At 47.8% G+C, this 11,204-nt stretch overlaps 1 protein-coding gene across 2 annotated transcripts in view; it reads left to right on the top strand.

Moving 5' to 3' along the window:
* The first annotated feature begins 274 nt into the window (after positions 1-274).
* The window catches only part of LOC308251526 (zinc finger protein 124-like), a 30,120-nt gene continuing 19,190 nt past the window's right edge, over positions 275-11,204 (top strand). The window contains exon 1 of one of the 2 annotated variants that reach the window (XM_080675088.1): positions 275-482. In XM_080675088.1, coding sequence (XP_080531214.1) covers positions 378-482 — 105 coding nt within the window. In that variant the 5' untranslated portion in view covers positions 275-377. The remainder of the gene's footprint in view (positions 483-11,204) is intronic. The other variant, XM_080675090.1, reaches the window with a different exon arrangement.

The following is an 11,204-nucleotide window of genomic DNA, read 5'->3' as shown; positions in this document are numbered from 1 at the left end:
CCTTTTTGCAAATGCACACGTCAGACTCCGGTTGTCAACAAAGATCAAAATGGAGCCAGATTCATTAGGTGCCTTTTAAGTGTGTGTGTTTGCAAGGAAGGACCACTGTTCCCTGGGGGACTCTCAGCCCTGCCTCTCAGTGCAGACTTCCCTGGACAGCAGATCTGGCTTCTTTGGGCTCAGGCCTGTATGTCTCGGGCGCTAGGGGGCGATGTCTGAGAAGTGTCTGTCATCTGAACTGGGCTCCAGGTGGGTGGAGCTGCTGTGGGGCCGGTGGGTGGGGCTGCGGTGCGGGTGGGTGGTGGGGACTATTTGAGGAGCAGGTGAGTGGGGCTAAGCTCTGCTTCCACCCTGTTGTTCCTCTGTCTTCAGCTCCAATGGGATCGCATCTCCCTTGTTCTGTCCTCATCTGTGGAGCTGCGACCTGTCCGGGTGGTGGGAGCCGCAGGCGGGACTCAGGGAGGCCCAGGAAACTAGAAATGGTGAGTGTGCGGCGGGGTGCGGGGACGGGGAGAAGGGGCGGGTGGAACCGCAGTGGCGGGCCGTCTCTCCACGGTCAGGTCCGGAGCCTGCGGACCCAAGGCGCCCGGGGGCTCCGCTAAAACTGCAGGCCCCTCGGGCTCGCAGTGTGGGGCCCAGCGGGACCGGGCGTCCACTTTGTCCCTGCGGTAGGGCCTTCGGCTGCGGAGCGTGTCTGGGCAGCTCTGCACCCACATCCCCGCGGCTCCGCAGTTGGTGCGGTGACCGCGTGGAGGGTCATTGGGGACAATGGTGACTCGGTCTCCGCGGTTCGTGCATGGGAGGAGCTGTGGTCTGTGGGTCCCCTGTCCCTCCTTTCTCCCCAGAAGAATCCCGCTTTCTCCTGAGTTTTGATGTTTGTGGAGCAGGCTCTCAAGTCCACCCTCTGTCCCCCAGGCCTAGCTCTGCAGCAAATGCCTGCATTTCCAGTCTCTCCCCCGAATGCTAAACGCCATCTTCCCTCCTCTGAGTCACAGCATCTTTATCAGCTATTTGTTTTGTGGTGCTTTTCAAACCGTTAAAAACAAAATTCAGCTGAGTAAATTGGAAGGTCTAATTGGCTTGATTCCCATTCAGGAATCGGGCCGCTTCCCATCTAGTAAATAGAATCTCAGAGGAGCTGTTCAAAATGGAAGGCGTTTACAATAGGCTGAAAGAAGTGGCTTTGAGAGGTTATTAGCAAAAGGAAAGAAAGGATTACTTCAGACAGAGTCACCCTTCCTTAGGGGAAGGAACAGCAGGAGTCTTTTAGACAGATTAGTGTTGAACAGCAAGTTGCAGAGTGACTGGGTTAGAATTTTACTCCTGGGAGAGGTGAAACTGCAGTTACATACAGGCACGCACCCTGAACCTGGGGAGTACATCTTGAGGCATTTTGTTGTTTTCAGTTCTCTCACACACACCTGCATGGTGTTTCCTACTACACACCTGGCCATATGGTGTAGCCTGTGGGTCCTAGGCAACAATCCTGTACAACGTGCTACTGTACTGAATACTGTCGGCAATTGTAATGCAATGGTAATAAGCATTTATGAAAAGGTGCAGTAAAAATGTGGTGTGCAAGGTAGAAAATGGTACATCCGTGTGGGGCACTGACCCTGAATGGGCTACAGGACTGGAGGCTGCTCTGCAGGAGTCAGTGATTGGTGAGTGAATATGAAGGCCTAGGTCGTTACTGTGCACGACTGTAGACTTTATCACACTGTACACTTAGGCCAGGAAATTTACAAAACACAGATTCAATCAAGCCCAGGAGGCAATGATGCAATCAAAAAGCACAGCCAACACAAGACCTCTGAGGCTGCTGCCCGCATGAAACAGCATACTGCTTCACAGCAAAGTTTCCTTTCACTAAGTAGAAAGCTCACAACGATAAAGAGGATAGTATAGCAAATACATGAACCAGTTCACCATCATCAGGTATTCTATGTAGTGAGCGTAACTGTATGTGCTGGGCTTTCACAGGACTGGCCGCACAGGAAGCTTGTTTACACCAGCATCATCATAAACATCTGAGCAATGCATTTCCCGATGACATTGTGATGGGTATGACATCACTAGGTGATTGCAGTTTTTCAAATCCACTGTAATCATTTTGTTTTATAGAAGGGATTTTATTTTTCATTAAGTGACAATTGACATACAACATTATATTAGTTTAAGGTGTACAGCATAATGATTTGATATGTGAATATAATGTGAAGTGATCATCACAATAAGTCTAGTTAGCATCTGTCATCACAGACTTACAGAATATTTTTTCTTGAAAAGAGAACTTTTAAGATTTACTCTTAGCAACTTTCAAATCTGAAATATAGTATTACTAACTGCAGTCTCCGTGGTGTAAGCTGCATTTCCATGACTTATTTTATAACTGGAAGTTTGTACCTTTTCACACCCTTCATCCATTTGACCCCCACCCCTCCCCCGTACACCACTCCTGCAACCTCTAGCAACCATCAGTCTGTGCTGTGTATCTATGGAGTTGCTTTTTTTAAAAATATATATATATTATTGATTTTTTTATAGAGAGGGATAGAGAGTCAGAAACATTATGAGAGAGAAACATCGATCAGCTGCCTCCTGCACACTTCCCACTGGGTATGTGCTTGCAAACAAGGTACATGCCCTTGACTGGAACCAAACCCGGACGCTGACTCCGCAGGCCGACGCTCTATCCGCTCAGCCAAACCAGTTAGGGCTGGAGTTGCTTTTTAAAGGTTCCACAGATAAGTGAGAACACATGGCATTTCTCTTTTTCTGACTTATTTCACAAAGCATCTTGCCCTCAAGGTCCATGAATGTGTTGTTACAAGTGGCAGAATTTCTTTTTCTAATGGCTGAATAATACAATGATAGTCCTCTGTGTGTGTGTGTGCACCATTTTTTTTTATTGTTTAAAGTACTACATATATCTCCTTTTCCCCTATTGACATTCCCCATGGCTCCAGGACAAGCCCCCTTTACCCCAGTGTCCATGTCCATTGGCTATGCTAATATGCATGCATAGAAGTCCTTTGGTTGATCTCTTCCCCCTCTCCCCTTCCTTCTTTCTGAGGTTGGACTGTCTGTTCAGTGTTTCTCTGTCTCTGGATCTATTTTTGTTCATCAGTTTATGTTGTTCATTATATCCCACATATGAGTGAGATCATATGATATTTATCTTTCTCAGACTGGCTTATTTCACTTAGCATAATGCTCTCCAGGTCTATCCATGCTTTTGCAAATGGTAAAAGTTCCTCCTTTTTTATAGCAGCGTAGTATTCCATTGTGTAGTTGTACCACAGTTTTCTAATCCACTCATCTACTGATGGGCACTTAGGATATTTCCAAATCATGCACCATTTTCTTTAAAAAAATTTTTTTAAACTCTCACCAGAGGATATTTTCCCATTGATTTTTGGAGAGAGGGAAAGAGAAAGGGAAAGACAGAAATATTGATGTGAAAGAAATGCATCGACTAGTTGCCTCATGCACATGCCCTGACCAGGGCATGCAGGGAGGGGTGCTTGCATCCAAGGTGAGTGCCTTTGACCGGAATCAAACCCGGGACTCTTCAGTCCACATGCTGACGCTCTGTTCACTGAATGATACTGGTTAGGGCTTAAACTTTTTTTTTCCCAATAAGTTGACACAATATATTAATTTAAGGTGCCAACATAGTGATTAGACATGTACAAACTTACAAAGTCTAATACCCATCAGATACCACAAATGGTTAAAAGAATATTATTGACTATATTTCCTATGCTCTACTTTACATCCCCCTGACTATTTTGTAACTACCAATTTGTATTTCCTTTTTGTTGTTTTTGTTTGTTAATCCTCACTTGAAGATATTTTTCCATTGATTTTTTTAGGGAGTGTGGAAGAGAGAGGGAAAGAGAGAGAAACATTGATGTGAGAGAGAAACACGTGGATTGGTTGCCTCCTGCAGGAGCCCTGACCAGAGCCCAGGCCGGGGAGGAGCCTGCAACCAAGGTACATGCCCTTGACCGGAATAGAACCTGGGACCCTTTGGTCTGCATTCTGGTGCTCTATCCACTGAGCCAAACCAGCTAGGTCATGTGTTTCCTTAAAAAAAAAAAATTCCTTATTGTTGAAAGTATTACATATATATCACCTTTTTTCTCCAATTAACCCCTCCCCCATCCTATCCCCTTCCCTAGGTGTTCAGCACCTTTTTGTCTGTGTCCATGGGTTATGCATATATGCATGCAAGGCCTTTAGTTGATTAGCTCCCACCCACCCTCCCCCGCCTTCCCTCTGAGATTCTGCACTCTCTTCCAGGTTCTCATGTCTCTGGATCCACTCCTTTTATCAATTTATTTTTTGTTACTTAGATTCCACATATGAGAGAGATCATGTGATACTTGTCTTTTTCTCACTGATTTATTTCCCTTAGCATGATATTCTCCAGTCCCTTCATGTTGTCTGAAATGGTAAGAGATTGTTCTTTTTTTGCTGCTGCATAGTATTCCGTGGTATAAACAAACCACAGCTTTTTTATCCACTTATCTACTGATGGGCACTTGGGCTGTTTCCAGATCTTAGCTATTGTAAATTGTGCTGCTGTGAACATAGGGGTGCATACATTGTTTCTAATTGGTGTTTCAGGTTTTCTTAGGCTATACTAGAGGCCTGGTGTACAAAATTCGTGTGGTGGGCGGGGGGGGGATGTCCCTCAGCCTGGCCTGCAACGACGCCAGCATCCCTCACCGGGGCCTCTAGCCAGAGGCTCCTCCCCTCCCTCTGAGCAGCCTCTGGGAAGATGCTTGTCCTGGAGCCTCCTCGGGGCCCTGGCCCATGACACCCAGCAGCTTGGGTACTTGGGGGCTTGGGCTCCCAGGTCCTGCTTCCCCGCCTGCGTGGTACGCATCAGCTGCCATGGGAGCCGCGCCTCAGGAGTTGCCCCCCTTGGACCGTACTACTTGTGAGCGTGGGGTTAGGGGTGGCCGTGGCAGCAGTGATTTGATGTCTGTAGTGCGCCCGCTGGACCCCCCCGCCACGGCGCCACGCTGGCCGTGTCCACACTGTGGGCAGGGGGCTTCCAGTCTGCGACTGGGGCTGTTGGGCTGTGACTGGGGGCTGCAGGTGGAGGACCCTGGCACCCATAGGGCTCCTTCAGCGTCAGGAACTGGGAAGATCCATTTATTCTGGGTCTTCCCCTCCCTCCGCACAGCTAGGGCGGGGATGCTGGGCTCGCCCCGGCCTCTGGCCAGAGGCCCCTTCCCTCCCTCCGTGCAGCCAGGCACAGACGCTGGGCTCAGCATTCCGCACCCAGTCCTCTGGCCAGAGGCTCCTCCCCTCCCTCTGAGGCCAAGGAGCAGACGCTGGGCTCACGTTGCCGGGGCGATGCTGCCAGCGTCTGCCCTGGCCACTATGGGTGCCACCATTTTTGTTGCGGAGTGAGGGTTAATTTGCATGTTACTATTTTATTAGATAGGATTCCTAAAAGTGGGATCACTGAGTCAAATGGCAGATTCATATTTAATTTTTTAGGAAACTCCATACTGTTTTCCATAATGGTTGCACCAGCCTGCATTCCCACATGCAGTGTACTAGGGTTCCCTTTTCTCCCCATGCTCACCAGCACTTGTCATTTGTTGATTTGTTGATGACAGCCATTCTGACAAGGTGTGAGGTGATACCTCATTGTTCTGTTGATTTGCATCTCTCGGATGATTAGTGACTTGGAGCAGTTTTTATGTCTCTTGGCCATCCTATCTAATAAAAGAGTAATATGCAAATTAACCATCACTCCGTGACAAAATGGCGGTGCCCATAGCCACAAGATGGAGGCGCCCAGTCCTCTTAGCCCTGCTGGAGTCCCCCAGTCCACCCAGCGACGGCAGCCCGGGGTGTCCGGCTGGGAGGCGCCAGCGCCTGGTACGATCCCCGGCCACAGCCTGGGCTGGGGTCTCAGGCCGGCAGGGCCACGCACCCCCACCACGCGATCTTCTGGCCAGCGGCAGCAGTCTGGGCTGGGGTCTCAGCCTGGCCGGAGCGTGTACCCCCCACAGCGCCATCCCCGGCCAGGGGCGGCAGTCTGGGCTGGGGTCTCAGCCTGGCCAGAGCGCGTACCCCCCATAGCGCCATCCCAGGCCAGAGGCGGCAGCCTGGGTGGGGTCTCAGCCTGGGTGGGGTCTCAGCCTGGGTGGGGTGCACACCCCCCGCGTTGTGATCCCTGGCCAGTGGCGGCAGCCTGGGCTAGGGTCTCAGCCTGGCCGGGGCGTGCACCCCCCACGGTGCCATCCTGGCCAGGCTGAGATGGCAGCCTGGGCTGGGGTCTCAGCCTGGCCGGGGCGTGCACCCCCTGTGGCGCCATCCCCAGCCAGGGGCGGCAGCCTGGGCTGGGGTCTAAGCCAGGCCAGGGCGCGCATCGCCGGGGCACGCACCCCCTGCGTTGTGATCCCTGGCCAGTGGTGACAGCCTGGGCTGAGGTCTCAGCCTGGCTGGGGCGTGCACCCCCCGCGGTACCATCCCCGGACAGGCATGGCAGCCTGGGCTGGGGTCTCGGCCTGGCTGGGGTGCGATCCCCTTCCAGTGGTGGCAGCCTGGGGTCTCAACCACTGAGTCACACCAGCCAGGCAGATATGGAGGAATCTTAAATGTTTCTTTTTAAAAAATATATATTTTATTGATTTTTTTACAGAGAGGAAGGGAAAGGGATAGAGAGCTAGAAACATCTATGAGAGAGAAACATCAATCAGCTGCCTCCTGCACACTCCCCACTGGGTATGTGCCCCCAACCAAGGTACATGCCCTTGACCAGAATCGAATCTGGGACCCTTGAGTCTGCACGCCGATGCTCCATCCACTGAGCCAAACCAGTTAGGGCTGTCCAATATGCTAAAGAAAAAACCCTATCTAATAAAGAGGGAATATGCAGGGGAGGGCATTTGAGGATGACCGGGTTGTCAGGGGAGGGCAGTTGGGGACGATCGGGCTGGCAGGGGAGCAGTTAGGTGTCGATCAGGCTGGCAGGGGAGTGGTTAGGGGGTGATCAGGCTGGCAGGCAGAAGTGGTTGGGAGCCAGCAGTCCTAGATTGTGAAAGGGATGTCCGACTGCATGGATGGGGCCTAATCGTGCACTGGGCCTCTAGTCTTTTTATATTGGACTAGAGGCCTGTTGCATGAAGAAACTCATGCAATAGGCCTGCCTTCCCTTGGCTTCCAGCACCGGTTTTCCTCCGGCACCTGGGACCCAGGCCTTCGCTCCGGCCGGAGTCGGCCGACTTTGCTGTAGACTCCGGCTAGAGTCTGCCTTCTTCATCTTTGCTGCAGACTCCGGCCAGAGTCTGCCATCTTCACTGCAGACTGCCATCTTCGTCTTCGCTGCAGACTCCAGCCAGAATCTGCTGTCTTCGTCTTTGCTGCAGACTCTGGAGTCTGCAGTCTTCGTCTTTGCTGTGGCCAGAATGCCGTTCCTGTAGATCCCTTTACCCCCCACCCTTCCTTTCATAGCAGGTGTCCTGCCCCACCCGGCCACTCCATGCCTGGAGTAGCTGGGCAGCCGCCATCTTTCTCCTTCTAATTTGCATATTCCCTCCTGATTGGCTGGTGGGCATAGCGGAGTGATGGTTAATTTGCATGTTTCTCTTTTATTAGTGTAGATTGTCTTCCTTCTATTAAGTTGTATGAGTTTCTTATATATTTTGGATACAAACCCTTTATTAGATATATTATTGCTAAAAATGTTCTCCCATACAGTGGACTCCCTTTTTGTTTTATTGATGGTTTCTTTGGCTGTACAGAAGATTTATATTTTGATGTAGTCCATTTGTTAATTTTTTCCTTTGTTTCCTTTGCCTTAGGAGATGTGTCTATAAACATACTGCTATAAGAGATGTCTCAGATTTTGCTGCTTATGGTTTCTTCTAGGATTTCTATGGTTTCACGACTTACATTGAATTTAAGTCTTTTATCCATTTTGAGTTTATTCTTGTGTATGGTGTAAGTTGGTGGTCTAGTTTCATTTCTTTTGCATGTGTCTGTCCAATTTTCCTAACAACATTTATTGAAGAGATTCTCTTGACTCCATTGTATGCTCTTACCTCCTTTGTCGAATATTAATGGAGTGTAATGGCTTGTTTCGATTTCTGGGTTCTCTGTTCTGTTCCATTGATCTATATGCCCGTTCTTGTGCCAGTACCAGGCTGTTTTCATTTTGGTGGCTTTGTAGTATAACTTGAAATCTCATGTTGTGATTCCTCCGACTTTGGTTTTCTTTCTCAAAATTGCTGCAGCTATTCAGGGTCTTTTTTGATTCCATATAAATTTTTGGAGTATTTGTTCTAGCTCTATGAAAGATGACATTGTATTTTAATGGAATTTCATTGACTCTGTGGATTGCCTTGGATAGTATGGACATTTTAATGATGTTGATTCTACCAATCCATGAACACAGTATATTCTTCCACTTGTTATATCTTCTTCTACCTTTTTATTCCACGTCCTGTAGTTTTCCGAGTACAGGTCTTTTGCCTGCTTGGTTAAGTTTATTCCTAAGTATCTTAATTTCTTTTGTTGCCAAGGTAAATGGAATTGGTTGTTTAGGTTCTCTTTCTGAGAATTCATTGTTGGTGTATAAACAAACCATTGATTTTTGGGTATTAATTTTGTATCCTGGTACCTTGCCAAATTCATTGATTAAATCTAGTAGTGTTTTAGTGGAGTCTTTAGGGTTTTCTGTGTACAATATCATGTCTTCTGCGAATAATGAGAGTTATACTTCCTCCTTTCCAATTTGGATGCTTTTTATTTCTCCTACTTCTCTGAACACTGTCGCTAGGACTTCCAGTACTGTTGAATAAGAGTAGTGGAAGCGGACATTCCTGTCTTGTTGCAGGTCAATTTGAACCATGCTTTGATCATAAAACAATTTATTTTTGCCATTGAGTATGATGTTGGCTGTAGGTTTGTCATATATGGCCTTTTCATGTTGAGATATGCTCTCTCTAGTCCCACTTTGCTGAGAGTTTTTATCAAAACTGGGTGTTGGCCGAAACCGGTTTGGCTCAGTGGATAGAGCGTCGGCCTGAGGACTGCAGGGTCCCAGGTTTGATTCCGGTCAAGGGCATGTACCTGGGTTGCGGGCACATCCCCAGTAGGGGGCGTGCAGGAGGCAGCTGATCGATGTCTCTCTCTCATCGATGTTTCTAACTTTCTATCCCTCTCTCTTCCTCTCTGTAAAAAATCAATAAAATATATTTAAAAAAAAACAACAACAACAAAACAAAACAAAAAAACTGGGTGTTGGACTTTGTGAAATGCTTTTTTTCTGCATCTATTGATATGATCATGTGAGTTTTGTCTTTCAATTTGTTTGTATGATATATCACATTTATTGATTTGCGAACATTGTACCAGCCGGAATAAATCCCACTTGGTCATGGTGTATGATCTTTTTAAGATATTGCTGGATGCAATTTGCTGATATTTTGTTGAGGATTTATCATCTATGTTCATCAGGGATATTGGCCTGTAATTCCCTTTCTTTGTAGTGTCTTTATCTGCTTTTGGAATTAGAATAATGCTGGCCTCATAAAAAGAGTTTGGAAGTGTTCCTTCCTCTTGGAGTTTCTGAAATAGTTTATGGAGTAAAAGTGTTAGTTCTTCTTTGAATGAAGAACTCCCCTGTGGAGCCATCTGGACCTGGGCTTTTATTAGCTGGGAGTTTTTTTTTTTGTTTTTTAATATATTTTATTGATTTTTTACAGAGAGGAAGGAAGAGGGATAGAGAGTTAGAAACATCGATGAGAGAGAAACATCGATCAGCTGCCTCCTGCACACCTCCTACTGGGGATGTGCCCGCAACCAAGTTACATGCCCTTGACCGGAATCGAACCTGGGACCTTTCAGTCCGCAGGCTGACGCTCTATCCACTGAGCCAAACCGGTTTTGGCTAGCTGGGAGTTTTTTAATTACTGCTTCTATTTCATCAGTTGTTATGGGCCTATTCAGGTTTTATGATTCCTTCTGATTCAGTTTGAGGAGATTATATTTTTCTAGGTATTTGTCCATTTCATCCACATTGTCCAGCTTGTTGGCATATATTTGTTCATAGTATTTTCTTACAATCCATTGTATTTCTGTGTGTCGTTGGTTACTTCTCCACTTTAGTTTCTGGTTTTAGTTATTTAGGTCCTCTCTCTTTGTTTCTTGATAAGTCTTGCTTTCCTTCATTTTAAAAACTATATATCTTTATTGGTTTCAGAGAGGAAGGAAGAGGGAGAGAGAGAAATATTTATGATGAAAGAGAATAATCCATAGACTGCCTCCTGCCGCCCCTCTTCCCCCTGGGGATCGAACCTGCAATTGGTCATCTGTCCTGAATAGGGATGGAACTGTGACCTCCTGGTTCATAGGTGGATGCTCAACCACTGAGCCATGTGGTTCGGGCAAAATATGTATTTTTTTATGGTTGCCTGCTGACAGCTTGAGCCTCAGTCCGCTCTTGTCCCTATTGCCCTGCACTTGAACAAGCTGATAAGAAAGCCTGGGTGGTGTCTCCTATAGAGCAGGCAGGTGATTCAAACCACAGAATCCCTGCCTGTGCAGAACTCTTGCCCAGGACCCATCTTCGAAGCCCCACATGACCACACCAGGCTCCATTTCTGGCTCCAAAGCCAGGTCTCAGCTGCTCGAGAGGCCATCCCGGCCCTCCTTTGAGACCTCTATGTGAGTCCTAAGGCTTTTCCTGCTCTCTTGGTGTGGGTGTGAGGGGCGTGACACACCAGCATCACTCTCATCCACACCTCTGCAGGTAACCATAACACTTGTACTTGCTGCCAGGAACAGCACATTCCAACATACCAGCTGTGTGGGTCTGTCTTCTGTTTCTCAGACTTGCTCACCTGTGGCTACTGGGTGTCGGGCGGATGGTGCTGGGAGCTGTGCTGTCCCATGTGGCATTGCTGAGCCTGTTGCGCCTCATTTCTATGTACCAGAGTGGGCAGTTTTATGCATTTCAAGGCAATTGTCAGGCAGAGTATGGTATTGGGTCCTCTTTAAAGTGGTCCTGGAATCATTTGCTCTGGCTCTGCCAGTTCAATAAATGTGTGACCGAAGATAGCAGGCCAGTTTTTAATTTGATGATATTGTATGGCCCATGAATGATGTTATAAGTATCCAGATGGCTCTTGGCAGAAAAAAGGTTCCCAACCCCGGCTCTGTAGAAAAAA

Source organism: Plecotus auritus (assembly GCF_963455305.1).
Source record: "Plecotus auritus genome assembly, chromosome: 6".
Taxonomy (NCBI): Eukaryota; Metazoa; Chordata; class Mammalia; order Chiroptera; family Vespertilionidae; genus Plecotus; species Plecotus auritus.
The sequence above is the reverse complement of the archived record's forward strand: the minus strand, read 5'-3'. Positions and strand labels throughout refer to the sequence as shown.